This window comes from Phoxinus phoxinus, assembly GCF_949152265.1.
Source record: "Phoxinus phoxinus genome assembly, chromosome: 15".
Classification (NCBI taxonomy): Eukaryota; Metazoa; Chordata; class Actinopteri; order Cypriniformes; family Leuciscidae; genus Phoxinus; species Phoxinus phoxinus.
This window is the reverse complement of record NC_136890.1, coordinates 14,456,317-14,476,303: the sequence shown is the minus strand read 5'-3', so window position 1 is coordinate 14,476,303 and position 19,987 is coordinate 14,456,317. Positions and strand designations below refer to the sequence as shown.

The 19,987-nt window shown below is 37.7% G+C and overlaps 1 protein-coding gene across 2 annotated transcripts; it reads right to left on the bottom strand.

Moving 5' to 3' along the window:
• Positions 1–140: 140 nt before the first annotated feature.
• Positions 141–17,428, bottom strand: cabp1a (calcium binding protein 1a). Of its 2 annotated transcripts, none has more exons than XM_079637933.1 (7): positions 16,543–17,428; positions 4,229–4,259; positions 3,927–4,070; positions 3,729–3,838; positions 3,541–3,615; positions 2,423–2,495; positions 141–1,611 (listed from the first exon to the last, which is right to left on the bottom strand). In XM_079637933.1, exons 1-7 carry the CDS (start codon positions 17,215–17,217, stop codon positions 1,586–1,588), a joined length of 1,134 nt encoding a protein of 377 aa, XP_079494059.1. In that variant the 5' UTR covers positions 17,218–17,428; the 3' UTR covers positions 141–1,585. The 2 variants fall into 2 exon arrangements, with proteins under 2 accessions (XP_079494059.1, XP_079494060.1); XM_079637934.1 differs by lacking the exon at positions 16,543–17,428 and adding an exon at positions 4,358–4,551 and having other exon boundaries at positions 605–1,611.
• Between the last annotated feature and the right edge of the window lie 2,559 nt (positions 17,429–19,987).

The following is a 19,987-nucleotide window of genomic DNA, read 5'->3' as shown; positions in this document are numbered from 1 at the left end:
AATTATGTTTATATTCTTTATGTAAAACAACAATATTATATATTCAAAAATATTATTAGTACGGTGGATGTTGGCTTGTGAACATAGACTGTAAAAAAATAGCTTGTGAAACGATATATTTAAAACACATTACCATGAAGGAAGTTTCACATTCGCCTTGCAGAATGTTTTATTCATGAATTAAAGTAATACAATATTTCTTTATAAATTACATGTATTTAAAACGCAAAATAGGCTTCTTTTTTTATTTAGATGCACGCATGGTAAAACGATCATGATGACAGTTGCGTGTCTTTTACCACACGGTGGCATGTGGCATTATTTTTAGCTCTCGCTAGCTGCTGCATTCACAATGAAAAAGCAGGAACAAATAAATTCTGTCCCGTTTTGGTCCGGAGGAAAAAGCCCGTTGCCATGACAACACGTACAGTCTGTTCCAGCCGCTGGGAAAGCGATGCTCGTTGCTGAATGATTTGAACAGCTGAGCAGACAGCAGCCAAATTGTTGCTCTTTGTGTATATAAATAGCATTTCTTTACAGCAGGTAAGGCAAACCTTTAGTTGAGTAAAAACTAAGAGTAATGAAGCTTGTACACAAATGTGGTGATGAAAAATGTACGCTATTAATAGACACAGTTTTATTTGCTTATTTTGTTACAAGGTATTAAAACCACTATATTACATATGAAGGTCTTTTTGGCATGCAATAATCAGATCAGATCACAGTTAAGACTACAAATGCCTCTGACACTGGTCACGCAAACAGACATAAAGAGGCTCAAGTCAAATAAATAAATAAATCTTAAAACACGCTGTTTCTTAAGCATATGATCAGGTAATGAACATTTTCATTGATTCAAATAGGCCTGTGTAGAGTGAAACTGTGCTCTTGAAATCAGTTGCCTGTCAAGTATGGCATGGCAACTAAAAATAGTGAATCAAACATTTCTGAACTTCACTCAGTTCTGTGTTAAAATGAAATCTTTAAAACTATAGAGGCCAGCAACAAAATGTGGTTCCATCAGTGGAATATATTTGTTTTAAAGTCATGCACTGTGATTTTAGAACAGAAACAGGCAAATAGTTTGACAAGGACAAACAATAATAGTCAAAACTTGACTCGTATAACATATTATCTGGAAGTCAATGCATTTACGCCATTACGTTACTGCTAACAAAATAGACATCACCGAGTGTGACTGTGAAAACTTTCTGACATCATTTTCTCTAGCTTATATCACACAGAGACACATATATGGGACGACAGGGACAACACTTAATGTAATATTGCCATAATCAAGCATTGTACTCTAATGTGCGTGTAAAAAACTTTGTTTGGTCTTGCATGGTTGAAAGTGCAGAGACACTTGGCTACAGTATACTTGTATACTTTTTTTGTTTGTGTGTGTGCGTATGAATCTTTTTTCTCTCCAAAAACTCCAGTTTTCATTTTTTTTATACCACACACCACTGCCTCAGCAGGGCCTTTCTTGCAGTAGTCTAAACACTCTGTCTGCTTTGACCAGCAGGAAGCAGTACAGCATCTCACTTTCTTCTGTCGGAGACACTATATGAACGCTGCCCTTTCAGCGGGACACCATTCGCACAAACTCTAAAAGAGACAGAGAGAAAATAAATACAGAGACTTTAACTTAAAAACACTGTGCATCTATTGCCTGCTTTTACTTTTTATTAGCAAGGCCGTAACTCCGTCTTGAACATTGGGGGGACCAACGTTGAGGGGGGCGTAATTGGTCTTTTTATTTAAAGTCCCCCTGTGGTGAAAATCAAGCTTTTAATGTTGTTTATATGTCTATCTATGTGGTGTGCAAATTCATAAGTCACCATTGCTGAGTATTTTCTCCTTAAAACTGCAGTGAAAAAACGCAGTTTGAAATCGCTGGTGTTTCTGATGTCACAAACTACCTTGTAGCCAATCACGTCAATGTGCCGGTGGGCTTTAGCATATCATTAACAGCGAACCAGCCGTGGAGTCTCGAGAGATGCCAAGTGATCCCGGTATATTTTTTTCTAATCGGATCCTGATAATTTTTTTTAAAATCGGGTAGATTTAGCAATATTGCGGGTGATGCATATTACAATGTTTTGATGAACTACTACTGTACGTTCTGAGTTGTTCAAAGCGTTTCTGATGATTGTTAGAAGGCAGACTGAGATGGCGAACGGGAACATGGCTTGTTTCCGCTGAGGCAGAACACCCTAAAATTTTTACTTTTAAAACTTTTTGTCATCCGAACAACAAACAGAGCGGAGCGTAATGAAGAGCAGAAGAGCAGAATCAAGAATATCAAATATTGGGGGAGACACTTTGACCATTTCTAATTATTGGGGGCACTTGTCCCTCTCAATGTCCATGGTGGTTACGGCCCTGTTAGGCTACTTAGTGCTACTGAGATTCTTACCTTCAAAGTCTACCCGGCCGTCTCCATTCAAGTCAATGTCTTTCAGTATGTCCTCTAGGTCTCGATGGCCAACCTAACAAAAACAAGAATAGATTGTTAAAAATCATCAGGTGACAGGAACCGTTTTGACTGAACGATTCTGGTCTTTCCCTCACACAAATCTAATCAAAATGTGGTCACAATGGAGTGTCATTGTATGGAAAAGAACTGTGTGCAGATTCTTCAAAATCGGTAAATCCTTAGTAAACAACAAGTTTGAGAAAAAGGTAGCACTTTATTTTACAGTCCTGTGCCCCATGCACATACTATATTGTAATAATTATAATAACTGCAACCCTGAGTCTACCCCATAAACCTAATCTTAACCCATATTATCTTATATTACTCAGTACTTTCTTGGTAAATACACTGTTAGTAGATTGAAAGTGCACGTACTGTAAAATAAAGTGCAACCGAGAAAACATGAGGGAGAGTAACCTAATTGCAGATGTTACATTTTTGGGTGAACTTTTAACAGAGACAGATCTTTTCTTCTGTATTGTGACGTACAACCTACATAAAAAAAAAACGTAGGGCACTTCTAAATCGATTTGGATGGAGGCGGATCTGAATGCAAGCAGTCGATTGTAAGAAAGGGGCGGGGTTTAAGCTATTTTCACCAGAAGGTTGAGTTGTAAAATTTGTATTAAAAATTACAAGGACGAAATGATAAAAAAAAGCGAATCATGGATTATTTGTTCACAATAAGCATGCATTTAGAAACTATAAAGGGTACATTTTCATTTAATTTCACTATAAATACAGCATGAAACGGAAGTTGCGATAGTCTTTTCTTCCCTATTGTGATGTATATCCAAATAAAATGTCTTCTCGAACAACAACAGCAAAAAATTTGAGAATTGATTGGTGTGGTGTGCTATTGCTGTGATCTCATGTGAGTGACAGATTGTCCTGCCCTCGTGCCAGTAAACACAAAGTTACTTTGATTAAAGATTATGAGTGCACATTATTTAAAAATATATATGCACGGATTATAGATTTAAAAAACATTTTTTAATTTGATTTCTTGGTCACTTTAAGCACATTTCCATCCATCCATCTGTACCAAAAGCACTAACCTGTTGTCCCAGCAGCTTCCTCATAGCTTCCCTTAGCTCTCCTGTGCTTATTTCACCATCTCCATTAGTGTCAAACTGAAAACAATGCATATAAAACATTTTATTGAATATTTCTTTAATCTTTTATTTGTATATTATATTCTTTATATTATACAGTATATATTTAAATTACATAACTCTCCACTCACTTCTTTGAAGGCATTTCGGAGCTCTTTTATGCCGATCATGTCCGCTGTCTCAGCAAGGAGTTTAGGTCCCATCAACCCTACAAAGTCCTCGAAATCCACATGGCCACCTACTAAGAAAAACAGACTGATGTCAATATTTCGTAGTGAAAAAAAAACGTAGAGGATAAGATTATGGCTGTGAAGCAACCAGAAGCTTACAGTTCATGTTGATTTGCTGGCTCAGTTCTATTAGTTCCATCTCTGTGGGCATGTATCCCATAGTTCTCATGCAGTTCCCCAGGTCTTTACAGCCGATAAAGCCATCTTTATCCTTATCAAACTCCTTAAACGCTTCTTGCAACTCTTCACTCGTCAAGACAAACCAAACACATGAATGGCATGTTAACACACAGGCTAAATGAAACATGAGGTCTAATAAAACAATAAAAGATTCAGTTGTAGTTTATACAGTAAGAAGTGAAGCTATAAGTTTTCAAGCACATTTGAATCATCTAACTTACCATCAATCTCCTCTGGTCTCAACTCTCGATTCTGTAAAAACAAAAGATGAGGGGGAAAAGTCAAAACAACATAAGCAAACGTTACATTTTAAAGACAAAACATAAAAAAATCCAAACTCTGTCCCTCACAATAAAATCCAGGTCATCCATGAAATAAAGTTCTTCTGAAGATGGCTTTATTAGCAGAAAACCTTTAACCAGTGATGCATCCAAACCACCCAGAGCAGCCATTGTGGCTTCTAGTCGTTCAAAGACACCCAAGGTGTACTCGTTTTATAGTGTTTATAGTGCGTTACAAAAAGGTGAGGTGGTCCTGGTCACGTGGCAATGGCATTTCTCCAGCGTCACAGCTAAGTGAACAAATCCCGACAAGTGAGACGCATCTGTCCTCATCTAACAGTGACAACCTTTAAAGGCGATGAAGGAAAGAGAAGGAGAAAGATGGAGAACAGAAGCTGTAGCATTCACCACGGGGGAAGAAAGGAGTATAAACATGCCGTCTTTATTGACGTAAGAGCATGACATTCACGCACACACACATATGTAAAAACATGCGACCTAAATTGTAGACCAAAACAAAGGGGAAGCAATTTATGCGACGTAAATACATACGCCTACGCAGCAGCATGCAGAAAAAGAAAATCTAAATTGCTTATGTAAGTATATCAAACATTCCAAGGCAAAGCCACACATAAGCAAGTCCGTATTTACAGTAAGACATCAATCACAACGTGCATGACACTGCAGTAGGTCTATGTGTGTGTTCGGGTGTTTGTTGTTTCTAAATTAGAGCTTTCACATCATTCATTCATTTGGCAGATGCATATTTTGGGTCATGAGTGACCCAAAATACTCATGATTTTTACACAAAATGACACACAAAATAATATAACCTTTAATTGTCACTAAAATGTATTAACAATAATTGTATAGTTTTATTAATTGTGCAAAATACACTAGCGTTCAAAAGTTTGGTCAGATTTTTTCTCTCTCTTATGTCTCTTATGCTCAGCAAGGCAGCATTTATGTGATCAAACATACTATAAAATATTGTGAAATATTACAATGTTAAATAACTATTTTCAAAAGTTTAGGGTTAGTAAACCTTTTGAAAAAACGTAGTACTTTTATATGTTTATGTACAATGTATATCAGTTTTATTTAGAGGAACTTACAACTGGTCTTGTGGTCATTTATTTTCAGATACAATAGGTCTCTGTTTGATTCCTCATCCCAGAACACCATGTCTTTGTATAGCTCAAAAATGTAACTATAAGACTATTGCCCCAAAAATGTCTGTGTTAACATCATCTATCTTTGTTACAACACCTTTTCCATGCTCTCGAACATGCTCTATAAAAATGAAAGATACTTTGTGTTGTGTTAAGCAGACAGACACTCCTGAGGGAGAATGACACCAGAGTATACAGTAGTTCACGATGTGGTCGATCAGGAGTTGAGCAACAACATGTTGCACTGATAAACAGTGCAGTTAAACTGATAAACAGTGCAGCAGTTAGGTCTCAGAGGCGTGTTATCACTGCAAATACTGCAGATACATTTTCTATACATTCAGATACATTGTTTGATCCTGTTTTAGTCATGGATTGCCTCGATGTGGATGATTTCATTCACTGTTTTAATAATCAATTCTGGATCAGGTGGCTCCTGTTAAATCGAACTTGTCTACTCAGAAAAAAGTGTGCCCTTGGACCAATGAAGATATCCTAAGTCTTAAGAGACTGTGTCGAAAGACTGAACGCCTGTGGAAATCCACTAGTCTTGAGGTGCACAGCCGCTTTATCTCAGGGATCTTGTGTCGTCATACAATGTGATGGTTGAAAATGCCAGATCTGACTATATCCGTCAACTGGTAACATTGAATAAAAAGAATCCTAAAGTGTTGTTTGACACGACCAATCCTCTTGTATGTCCTGCTGCTCCAGTTACCCCTGTTTTTTGTGAAGCTGACAGCAGCTTCTTGGGATTTTTCACACACAAAATTAAGATGATTAAGGATAAAATCCCGCCCCTGCCGTGTGGTACCCCTGCTGTTTTTGAGCCTGTCTCCAGCATGTGGTCCTCATTTAGGACTGTGACGTTTGCTAATATTTCGAAACTGGTGACCAAGATGAAGCCATCTTCTTGTTCATCTGATGTTCTTCCTTATAGGCTCTTCCAAAATGACTGAGGAAATTGGACCTTGTGTTACCAAAATGGTCAACCTCTCTTTGTCTACTGGTGTGTTTCCCATGCTTTCAAGCATGCTATAGTGGAGCCCTTACTAAAAAAAAGCAGGTTTAGACCCGACGGATTTCAATAGTTTTAGGCCTATTTCTAAGCTCCCGTTCCTGTCCAAGATCCTTGAGAAGGTGGCCTGTGAACAGTCAATCAATGAGTCATTTCAGTCCGGTTTCTGTAAACAACACTACTGAAATGGCCTTACTGAAAGTGTCAAATGACATTATGATGTCTGCTGATTCTGGAAAACACACTGTTCTAGTTCTTTTGGATCTGTCCTCAGCCTTTGACACCGTTGACCGTCAGGTTTTGGTGAGAAGACTGAGGGATCAAGTTGGACTGTCAGTGTCAGTTCTACAGTGGTTCTCCTCATATTTATCTGGGCGTAGCTTCAGTGTTTCAGCTAACCAAATAAGGTCTGAGTCTGCGGATTTGGTGTGTGGAGTGCCTCAAGGTTCCGGGTTGGGTCCTGTTTTATTTTTGTTGTATTTGATCCCTTTGGGAAAGATCATACAAAGGTTCAGTGATGTTTCTTTCCACCTATTCGCTGATGATATCCAACTTTACCGCTCCTTTAAGCCGTCTGAGATCTGTAAGCTAAACTCCTTGCTCCTGTGTCTCGTCGAAATTAAAAAATGGCTAAGTGATAACTCTCTGCAGCTCAATGCAGACAAAACAGAAAGACTGGTAATTGCCCATGATGTTTCAATTCCAGGGATTAATCAGTACTTGGGTGACTTAGGCCAGTTTGCTAAGCCAAGTCTTAGAAACTTGGGAGTTATCCTGGACAAAGACATGTCATTAATGCAGCACTGTAAGCAGCTGACGAGGAACTGCTTCTTTCAATTAAGGAAAATATCTAAACTTAGAAATATGGTCTCACGAAATGATTTGGAGCTTATCATTCATGCCTTTGTGTCTTCGCGTTTAGACTATTGTAATAGTTTATTTTCATGTCTGAACAAGAAGGAGCTTTCTCGACTGCAATTAGTGCAAAACTCTGCAGCCAGAATTCTGACCCGTACTAGGAGGACTCACAATACCCCTATTCTAAAAGAACTGCATTGGCAATTCTGGTTCTTGTTTTAAGAGCCTTGCATGGTCAGGCTCCTTCTTACATCAGTGATCTGATCCAGCCCTACACTCCTGTGCGGGCTCTGAGGTCTGTGGATCAGAATCTGCTAAAGGTTCCACGCACTCGTTTTCGTATGAGGTGACCGATCCTTTCAGGCTGTTGCTTCTAGGCTTTGAAATGATCTTCCGCCCTCTTTGCGCTCTATTGACTCTGTTGATACCTTCAAGTGCAAACTAAAGATTCATCTATTTGTTCAGGCTTTTAAATTAGCTATTTTTGGGTTGATTTGATCTTGTATTGTCTTGGCCTTTTTATATTATGTGTATATTCTGATGTAAATTTCTGTTGTAAAGCACTTTGTGGCTTTCTGTCTGTAAAAGGTGTTATAGAAATAAAGCTTACTAAACACCTTGCCACGCTGTTAATGGGGTTCCTAAGAATTAACATGTTCATATAAACGCACAAATCAATACAAATATGTTAACATATATTTCAGCATTATCCTTCCAGCTATGTTTTCATAGTAATCAAGTATAGTCAACATTAATGGTCATAGTCAACAAGACCATCAATTAAGAACAGCAAGTCAGGTCTGTATATGCATTTCAACATTCAATCTTATACATAACACTCACAAAACATCACTTATGTTATTTATACACTGCCACATCACATGTGTTGTGAATGTCACAGAGAAAGGACTGTCTGTCTATGTGTGAATTTGTATGTGTGAGAGAGACAGATGAAAATAAGCAATCCAGCCAACATTTTCCATTCATTCATCATAACAGTTTACTGAACACATTGTGTAGACTGGCTTTTCAGATCTATACACTCTCACGGTGACTATAAACAGAGAGGAAGGAAAGGTGAGAGTGAGATAGATACAGAAAGAGAGACAATAAAAAACACCAAAGACATAGAAAAGACATTATCTGGTTTTATAGCACTGGGAAACAAAATCATTCCGTTGATGTGTTCAGTCTGATGTGTATGCCACCATGAGTCATATCATATTTACAGTTAGTGAAGTCAAACATTTGTTTGATCAAAAACAGTGCATAGATTAGAGAGAGACAAACTATATCGACATTTAAATCACTTAGACATCACATTGTGGTGAAAGATTATAAAAGTATCAATGTGTAACATGAATGTATCTAAATGTACATATCTACACTGGTGGAAAAAACTAAAAAACAATTTTTCAAATGTACTCTAATTGCTAGTACATTTCACAATTCAATACAAAGAAACTGCATTGAATTAAACAATCCATTTTTAAGTTGAAAGAATGAAATGTTTGTAAAATGCACTCTAATAATCTTTGTTGTATTCACAACTTCAAAAAAAATTAGTTTTTTTACATTGTATTTTAGTATTTATAGACTAAATTGAGATTTTTCTGTAATCTAGCCAGCCTATTAATGTCTGTTGAGTGTGCTACTTATTGTATTGGTAACATTTTACAAAAAGGTCCCCTAATGCCATGCATTAACTAACATTAACTAACAATGAACACTATGTTTGTTATAATTTATTAACTTTATTATAATTTTAATAAAACTACAACTGTTCATTGTTCGGTCACATCTCAAGAGACAAAAAGGCAAAAAAAAACTAAACAAAATAAAACCCACAAAGTTGTAAATAAAACTTAGATTGTTGTTTTACAGGAAAATTACTTAAAAATTTCAACTTAAAAATTCCATTTTAAATTCAATGTGTTTGCCATTTCTTTGTAATGTTTTGTGAAATTTAGCAATTTCTGAGTAAAGGTTGTAAATACTACACAAAATGTTCAGTATCGATGCAATTTTAGATTTTAATAATGCGTTAGTAAATAAAAATCAACATTAATTAAGATTAATATTTTTTATGGTTTGTAACTAGTTTTAACAAATTAAACATTGTTGTAAAGAGTTACCTATTATTAATACAAATTTATTGATGCTATTTTTTATATTGTGCCTGCCCACTCAGATCTTGCTATCTGCCAGGTTTATGTTCGGTTCGGTTAACTCAAAAAAAATTATTTTGACATTTTGCCTTGTTTCCGTTTCTTCCTGTTTCCCTGCTCTGTTTAGTTTTGGTTTCCTCTCATGTTTTGGTCAGTTCTTCTGTCAGGGTTGTTTGCCATGTGAATATACTCTCAGTCCCTTGTCAGATTTTGTTTATGAATTATGTGGTTTTGCTTTTTCTCCTACGCTTCTCCTGGGATCTCCTGATTGTTACGGACTGTATACTGATAACAGAGTGGGGAAACAGGAACAAATGTCAAAGTAAGAGTTAACAGAAACAAACAGAAACCTGACACTATCATGATGCTCTGGTATTTTTATTTCACTATGTGGTTGCTAGGGTGTTCTGGGTGGTTGCTTACTGGCCCAAATCAAAAGTCCACCTTCAAATTTCCATTATATTCAGGTCCCTATATATTCAGGTCTTTGTTTTATCATCAGTCAGGTGAAAATTGTAAGTAAGATATCAGAAGCTGCCTGGTTTTTATCATTAATGTGTAAACGGTGTAGTGCGCGCACCATTAATATCTGCACTCTAAAAAATGCTGGGTTGTTTCAACCCAATTTTGGGTAAAATATGGACAAACCCAGCCGTTGGGTAAAATTTTTACATTACATTTTTAACCCAACGTTTGGGTTTGTCCATATTTTACCCAAAATTGGGTTGAAACAACCCAGCATTTTTTAGAGTGTGGAATCTGATGAGAAGAGAACCAAGGCATATGCAAATTAAAATAACTGGGACACCTTTCAAAATGTAAATTCACTCCCGTCTTTTGTTTGACGCGCAGAATGAGGATTCCAGGCTTCCCCAATCAGCATTCATAGAGGCTCTAAGATTATTCAAAGATTTGCCCTGAAAGCCTGAATTCATACAATGACTGGATGCCCTGCTAGTACAAAAATATGGTGGTCTTTACTGATAATTAAAGCTAAAAATAGCTCACTCAGTGAAATAACAACGGAAAAATGGGGCACAAGATGTGCTTGGATCTCAAACAAATTTGGAGAAAACATCATGAAACAGAACATAACACCACTTATTTTTACTTTTTAATCTTTTTGTATAACATGTTTTTTCTTTAAGCGGAGACATCATTAAATGGGGTTATACAGGGCTCTCTGTGAATTCAGTACATTGGGAATCAGGGCAGTATGAGGTGTTTCATTAGTCATTGGCACAGACGAGAGGCGGTGGTTCAAGATAAATGAATTATAATACAATAAAATAATATTACTAAGTTAAAGAAGCACTGCAAATGGGAGGAGAGTGGGTCTCATTCAGACATGCATATTGCCATTCTCACAGCTGGAGGCCTACTGGTCTCTAATCCAAACAATCATTTATACAGACAGCTAAAATACCACACACACACACACACACTTTATGTTTTTATTCAATTTAAAGGCACTGCTAAATTTGTACCTTAATATAACAGCTTCGAAGTCATTTAGATGGTAAACCAGCAATGCATGTTTGAGAGGTGGCACCCCGCCATATATCTCACGAGAATCACCACTTGCTTTACGGCATATTATATAGCAAAATATGCTTTATATACATACATAAATACAATAGATACATTATACTGTATATGTAACGATTATGTTCAGTTTTGGTTTCATGTTCAGTTTGATCTGTATGACTTCCAACTGAATATTACTTTACATTATATAATATTACTGAATATAATATATTATATTATCTCCCATTCCGGGGGCGTTTTAACTCCTATGGTGGCCGTATTATTACGGGGGCTCCCCCTCGCATTCGTCACGTTGCCACGGAATAAAAGCGTGAATGGCGAAGCTTAAATTTCCAGGTATGTCACTCTTTGGCTAATGTAAGATGGAGGCGCAACATGGCTGCCGCCGTTCGAGCGACTCGCTCGTCTGTATTCTGAATGGCAGATTTTGCGCTTACGAGAATACTTGATTAGTTGGTGGAAGTAACTACACATGAATGAGCACAAATCATTTTGAAAGAACAAAGTGTTTTTTGCTAAGAATCAACTTAAAAAATTGGACAGTGTAGCTTTAATTAGTCCCACACACATGTTCTGTTTCATAATGATTATGTCTCTTCTCTTATGTTTATGCTGCCACGTTTATTATCTTCTTTGCAGTGAGTCTGCTTTGTTTTTTGTTATTAATAAAGTGATGCAAATATATCTATATCCTCCTTTTGCCTGACCTTAATATACAGTATATATCGATAAGTGAGCTAAAATGTAACCATTCAAAATGGTCTGCAAACTTGGCCGAACCACTTATCCTTGCTGTAAGTGAACCTGCTCTTAATGAATTTTGTACTGTACTTTTATCTATCCTGGTTAGTTGTGTTGATTGTTTCTGAGAACACATGTTGGCAGTTTCAGTTAGCATCGTTTTTCCCTTCTCTTCACAATCCTTTTAGAAAAGAGCAATACACAACCCACTTTTGAGTTGCAAATCTCTAGTTGACTTGAGCACTAAATATGAATATTCAGTATCAAAGTACCATGGTAAAGTATCGTAGTACACAAATTTACCTTGTCCTTTATTCTGAGTTTAAAAGTATTCATAAACCTTTCAGAAATGTCATAGCCATGCTTTTGTATATAAGCCATGACTATGACATCAAAGCTTTTTGAGTGGATACAGAGGCCAATTAATGGTGCTTCTGTTTATGTTGCTCGGTTATCTGTGACACGCAGATAAATGTTATTTTCTGGCTCTCTTTTTGTTCCTTAAGAATCTCTTTCTCACTCACACACACACACACACACACAGACACACACATACGCACATATGCGCATCTTTTTATCTGTCATCCTCCATCCATCTCTATTTTCCCCTCGTTTTTCTCCATGAGATGATTCATCTTGAGAAACAGACTCAGGGGCCAAAGCCCTTCTCTGCCTCTTCTCCTCTAATATGTTAGTTTTATCTATCCCTCCGTCCCCTTTTCAAGCTCTCTGTGAATGTGCAACCTACTTTTAACTGTCCCCTCTCATCCTGTCAGCTGACACAGTCACAAGCTCAACATGTACTCAAACACACCCATTGCAATGCAATGCATATCACACAATATCTTTCACAAGTACACCTGAACACACACAAAAAAATGTGCATAGGCAAAATATTCAACAGCAAATGCAGTTCCTAATACTGTCATAATACTGGTGCATATTGGATAAAGATGAGGCAAGACTTGGAAAAAGAGGATTACTTTAAAGCTGTGATTCCCAACCGGGAATATTTAAGTGGTTTCCAGGGGGAGCTTGTGGAAAAGATGTTGTTTGTTCCCTGTTAAACATAAAAAATAATAGATTCAAATAACTAATCCTATTTTGTTCAGTTTCGTTTTAAGGAAACTGTTTGATAAATGTGTGGATGACATTCATAACAGAATGAGTCAGTGAGTCTGATTTCCACCCACATTATTGATTGTTCTTTTCTTTTTTTTAGTTTATCATTAATTCTATTAATGCTATTAATAACCTATTGCTGACTAAAAGTATACTTCTGCATCAAGATCCACCTCTCCACTCCTTCGCCTGTCCGCCATAACAATGACAGAAATTACATTTTTAGACGTTCATTGCAGAGATGCTAGAGCCTTTGACAAGTGTTTGACAACAGACACAAAAACATATCAGGGGAATGACACACACACACACACACACACACACACACACACACACACACACACACACACACACGCACAAAGGGTTCTGAGACTAAGAATAGCGCTAAAGAGAAGGGGAGACCATATCTGGTTTAACATTTACGAGATTCGTGGAGGGAAAGAGTCGCATCGTCCTCAAAGGACAATTTCGTCAGTCTTATTTCAACACCCGCCAAGGCAAGTGTTGGGAATTCAGACAGGCCAATAGGGAGTGTGTCGCCCATGTTATCTGAACCCTGTTACACTGCATTTCTGGTAAATTGTGTTTACTCTCACACACACACACACACACACACACACACACACACACACACACACACACACACACACACACACACACACACACACACACACACACAGTGAGAGACTGTAAGCCAGCCTCACTGATTCATACAGCGTCTGAGGCCGACAGCCTAAACAACATACTTGCAAACAGAAGGTTTCTCCCAGTGATGTGTGATTCCTTCATGAATGCCAATGAAATAGAGCAACATTTTACATGAATGATGCATTATAGGCAAAAATTGCGGATTTTAACTATCAAATTAGGTAAGAAACCCCTTTATAATAACAGTGGTTAAGGGATTAGAAGAAAAAAGGGACTGATGAACCATCGCAATATAAACAATGACAGATGGAGAGTTACAGTGAGAAAAGCTCTGACCTCGCAGGCGAAATTCATAATTGGTCTCATTTGTCGATGTCAGTTAATTTTACCCTTTAATCTAACAAGTTGTTACCATTTGTACATTGTGAATAGCTCTGACCTCGGAGCCGGATATAATTAATCGGTCTGATCTGGTCTATGTTTTATGACTAACCATCCGGTTTGTTTCCACCCTCAAAAAGGAGTTATTAAAATGGATTCTGAAATGTAGAGATGTGGTTTTAAAAGCTTTCTGGATGACAATATTAGACGACCCACATTAGTGAAGCTGCAAATGAATGCGTGTGTGTTTGTGTGTGATGCCGCATCAAAGTCATCGTGTCGGTGCCATCAGACATCAGAACAGCTTTTAATCATTTATACACAGAATCTCATTCGGATATGCCTAAAAAAAAGATTTGCATTTCACAAACAGACGTTGTATTTATCCATTCAGCCTTTCGGGTGTCTGAAGCAACAAAGGAGCACCCGGAGCTCATCCTTCCAGCAAAGGCTCTTTTATTATTAATGCAATTGATTTTCAAAGCAAACTTCAGTGATTTGTGTATACCGAAGGCAAGCTTCCACAACGTTCTAGACAGCCATTTAATCAGCGGCAATTAACAGATGTTTACTGTCAGAAAGCGTTTCATCAATAAGGAAACACTGGGATACATTGTGAAAATGAATTCATATTCATTCCGATAATATTGCTTGAATATATTCCTGTACAAAAATGTTGTCCATATACCCCTAAACCTAACCGTACCCTTAACTTCTCCCTAAAATCAGAGGGAAATGATATGTGAATAACAGTGATGTAGAAGCACTTAGGTTGTAAGCCTAAACTTGGCATAAACTGTAAACTTGTCCCTCACATCTGATTGGTTTATTGGAATGTTGTTCCAGGATCAGCAAAGATGAGGATCCAGGAACATGTTACACTTGGTGAAATCAGGTTTTGCAATTATGGTTCTTAAGACACAGATACAGTTTCATAATATGGTATCAAATGCCAAAATATCGTGTGCGATAATGGTATAGTCTCGGCAGCCAAATTCGTGATTCCCACAGGAAGCTATTTTCAGACTTGAATGGGAAAAGAAGGAAATCTAACTGTTTGTTGAGATTTTGTTTCAATGACATATTTCAAATCAGTAATAAAATCTGAAACCAATTGCATCATAAATTGTGTTTCTTATTACAAATCAGTCAACAAAATTGTATTTTTCAGGATGGGCCAGCAAATGCGTATTCATATTGTTGAATGAATGAATGTGATTGGCTCTTTTAGCTGTAAAGATGCGGTCACATTTACCTTGCAAATTATTCTGGGTGAAATCCAGTGATTTCGACAGGAATTCACACAATCAAGACTTTCACATGAGGGCGAAAGATTTCCCCACACAGATTTCTCAGCGGCTTCAATGCGGATTCACCACAGTGACGAACAGAAAGATGCTTGGGTTTGAAAATGTCTTGTAACTGAGAATAGACAAAGGACTTTTTGGCATGCAAAACTACAGAAATTTTTGCTAAAGTGACCGCACGCACCTTCATTTCTTAAACAACCATGGAGGAAGAGTCCAGACCTTCCATTCATTGAAAGTCTTTGGGATGTGCTGGAGGAGACTTTAAAGTGTGCTAGACTATTGCATTGCCAAAACAAGATCTTGACCAAAAATGTATGCACCTCTTGATGGTAATAACATCACAACATTTATTTCCATCAAGAGGTACATCAATTTTTGCTCAAGATTTTGAACTGTTGCCAAACAAATAACATACTAGAAACATAATGATCCAATCATAGACTCTTCAACAGTTATCAATTTAAATCCAAACAGCAAATTATTATTATTATTATCATGATTGGCCCGGCAGTGTATTTGTGCAAGTATAGGCGGCTATTTTGTGAATTTTGTTTAAAAGAAAATGCTGCAACTACGAGAACAAAATGGATAAATTATGCTTAACATTTTCAGATTAAATGTGCCCTCTTTGGATTAATTTGATCATATGGCAATTTGATGACAATTTTTTTTCTTTTTTCTTTTTATACAAACAATCTCTGTCCATCCGCCATTGTGAATTTAAAACTTACTCTTTCTAAGTTTGAAAAAAAATTGGCTCACTAAACATTGGTAATATTCCAAGAAGGTTAATGTTGACATTCAGCAAATAATACCATATAAGGACATACCAAGAATGTTGTTCTAGGGACATTTTCTGTCAACATTATGAGAACATCAAGTGGGTTATAAATAACATTATAATGTTCTGAAAATGTTGTTCTCAGAACAGCATCATAAAGACATTCCAAGATATTAATGTTAATAATGTTATAAGAATGTAGGCTATCAATGTTATTGAGAACGTTTTATCTTAACATTTAAAAAAAATAGTGAAAGTTTTGGGAACGTTCCCTGTTAGCTACCGTAAGATTCCACAATATAAAACTTGGTGACAGATCTGTAAGCATTTGCAGCCTATTGCCTGAGTAATTAACGTGTAACTGACCATTAACGCAACTAAAAGCATGACTAACTAATAACATACTAGTAACATAAAGTGTGTTATTGACGTTAATTGTCCCTTTAAATACTGCTTAAATAACAGCCCTTTAAAAAGTCGTATTCTCCGCGTGTGTTCGAGCCTTACCTGTCCGAACACGGAGCTGAGGAACGGGCGCAGGTTGAAATCCGCTTCAGAAGATGCTGCGCTGGACCGCCCTGATCTCCGGGAGGAGCGGCTGGAGGATGCGGGCACCGGCGAGGATGAGGCGGTGGAGGGGGGACACGCCTCTCTGCTCGCTGACGACCCCGGTCGAGCCAGACGAGGTGACTCAAAAAAGAGAGCCGTTTCGTCCCTGGACTCGGAAAAAGACTGAGTTCTGGTGGGCATGCGAGCGGCGTGAGAGTGTTTGGGTCGGGGCTCTAGGGGCAGGTCGTCCCGGGTGGACCGGTGGTGGTGATGGTGATGATGACGATTATGGTGATGGTGATGATGGTGATGGTGCCGTCTGGCTGTCCTTCGTTCCCTTTCACCTGGAAGCTCCGACAGGTCCTCCTGACTGTGAGCCGTGGAAAGAGCGTGTCCATAGGAGTGGGAGTGTTGTGGGTGGCTCTTCTCTGCGCTATTCCGGGTACCGACCAGTGAGGGGTGACACAGGGGTCTCCGCGAGCTCGCATCGCAATCCCCCGGCTCCGCTCCAGATGCCGCCGCGGATCGCTGATGGTGTGTCCGCCGGGCTCCGGGGTGATCGGAGCTTCTGGCCGGTGCGGAGGATCTCAGTAAAGAGGTCGTCGATTCGCTTTTGGGGAACGTGAAACTCATCCTCGGCTTAATAAAATGCCCTTGAAGGTAAAGGCTGACCTCTGAGGTGTCCCATTATTATCATCGTTTGAATAGAATAGCCCAGCGTTGAGTGCTGAGAGTACATCGGCACCTCCTCGATGGCATGTTGGGCTTGAAATGATGCTGTCGAGATCTCCTCTCTGAGTTGGTGCCACCTGATTGCTCCGTATAAGAGCTATTCTGGTAGGACGCGTAGGTAAGGGGAGATGGGCTCGGAAATAAACCAAAAAAGATTCAGAGAGAGAGAGAGAGAGAGAGAGAGAGAGAGAGAGAGAGAGAGAGAGAGGAGAGGAGAGGGAGATAGGACACGTGTAACATATGGTGTGCATCATCACATGCCTGTGGGTGACACAGCACAACATCCAATGTATGGACCGAAAACTTATGAAAAAGGATCCCTCTCTCATTGTCCAGTTGTGATATTTGTTAAGGATACTTCACATGCGTAAGAGAGTGGGATTCATTTAAATTATAATTCATGTTAAACAATGTCCACCCCTTATGGACACTAAACACAATCAAATATCATTACATACAAGGAAAGCACATTTATTTATTCTGAGCTAACTTGTTTATAGATAAAACATAATAGTTGTTTACGGAAAAATATGTATTTAATATTTAATTAGGCCTATGTAAGTTAAACAGGTTGATCAGAAATGTTAATAAAATAATTTATAATTTATGTCCTGTCTATATATGTACAAATTCTGAGCTAACTGGTTTATCAAAACATGTATTTAATATTTGATTATGTCCATTGATAATCACATTTCCACTTACATTTTTTACATTAAAAAAATATACTCATTAGAGTAAGCTTATAATGACAAAAGTCATCAAAAGATCATCAAAAATACTAACAAAAATACTTGTCTTCACTTTGACATTCAGACCTTTCCGATTTTATTTCTAATCTCCCCAAAAACCAATCGAGTCGATCATGATCACATAATCTTGTTGCTTAGAAAATCTAAAATGAAATAAAAATCAGCAAGAAAATCTAAAATCAGTTTGATTTTACGTTTTTTTATTTGTTTTTATCTTAATCATACAGTGTATGATTTGCTTGCAATTTCAGAATAATATCCATGAACCAGAACTTCAAACCTGAGATTTAAATTATTGTTTAATATAGTTTTTTCAATGCTCAATTTTTATAATTGTAGTCTTCAGTTATTTCTTTTTTCAGGTCCACCATCTTGAATGTGCTCTGTGTCCCCGGGGTGGTAAAGTTTTCAGAACGCATCATGTTGAGGAGTCTTCTCTCGCCCACAGATTTTCACTTGATTAAACACAGCATCCTATTGCACAGCATGTGCAGGACATCCCAGCTTCAGGACACTCCACGGTCCATTTATTCCTTATGAACCAGAACTGAGATAACCTGCATAAAACATGACATTTAAACTCAAAAGTTCACCTCTGCCTTGCACATTTCCAAGCCTTATTTCCGAAACCCATCTTCAAAAGATGTATGCAACATACTCAACATAAAAGCTTGGCTATAATATTATTAGGAAATTGAGACATTGTTGTTCTCTTTTGCCTGTGCTATAAATCATGCATGAAAAGAAAGAGTTATTAACATTATTTTATTAGTCTTTCTTATAACAGAATAAAGTACAAAGAAAAAAATCTTAGATTCTGATTATCCTTCAGAGAAAATTAACCAATTTCTCAATAAGCACAATTCTCCTCAATTACTCAATAACCTGAATTATAAAAAAGCATAAATTCTGAAAATATCATTCAATTTTCTTCTGTTTATATATTTGTCTGATGGACCATGTCATGTTCTTTCAGCAAAGGGCCTTTTGTTCTTTACTAACAGGGTTTGATGCAAATTAGACCATTTATGTGGTATCTGCACTTTGACTTTGTAAATAGGCTGTATAAGCATGTTTATTTTCTTCTAAATGGTCATGACATGAATGACGAGTGTTGCCAAAATAAATATAGTCTAATGCTAAATTTAATTTGATTTTTTTTAGCGTCTCCCGTCTAGCTCACTTTTGTTGATGTTGTTGTTGCATTCACCCTGTTGTTAGGTTACAAATGGTTCTATTGTGTGTGTGTGTGTGTGTGTGTGTGTGTGTGTCTTGTCTGCTGTTGCTCAGGGAATGTGCCCTGCAGTGTCCCTGTCTGCTTCATAATGTCGCTCCACTATGTTGCCAACCTCCAACAGCTGTCACGGTTTTCTCTCTCAGACACTGCTATTGGTAAAAGGTGCCCTTTTGTGCTGATGTAGGCCTTGCTCATCCAATTAAAAATCGTAACCTTGACCTTCAGAAGATGAGTGGAAACATTCATCCAGGCTCGTTATTAGCTGCTCGTTCAGACGCCCTGTCACTTCCACCGAGAAATGACTGTCTAGCTCCCCCTTGCGGCAATTATACTACATCGCAATAGACTGATGGACGTTTCTTTGCAAGTGCAATCATTAGGCCTATCACACAGAACGTCTTTTTAAAATGTAATATTTCACTTGAGCGCTGCAAAAGAAGTGAGGCGAGTGGAAGGGTCAAACGCTTAGTCTAGACTGAGCATGTTCACAGTGGAAAAGCAGCGCAGTGAAAAAAAAAAACGCGTTCTGTGTGAACAGCCCCCAAGTAGACTATAGCTACTCAGTATGGAGCAATAGTAGGCCTACATTTTCTACACATTTATAGTGCACTTTGCTAAATTATATGGCCCGGAACAAATCTTTACAAACCCACCCATTTGGAAAATAAACTGTTTTGTTTTC

Coding starts and splice junctions, on each gene's coding strand:
- cabp1a (XM_079637933.1), bottom strand. CDS start 17,217: ATGAGTTTCACGTTCCCCAAAAGCGAATCGACGACCTCTTTACTGAGA. Junction 2,496..3,540: donor GGAAGCTGCTGGGACAACAG/GTTAGTGCTTTT, acceptor TGTTTTTGTTAG/GTTGGCCATCGAGACCTAGA. Junction 1,612..2,422: donor CGGCCGGGTAGACTTTGAAG/GTAAGAATCTCA, acceptor TGTCTCTTTTAG/AGTTTGTGCGAATGGTGTCC.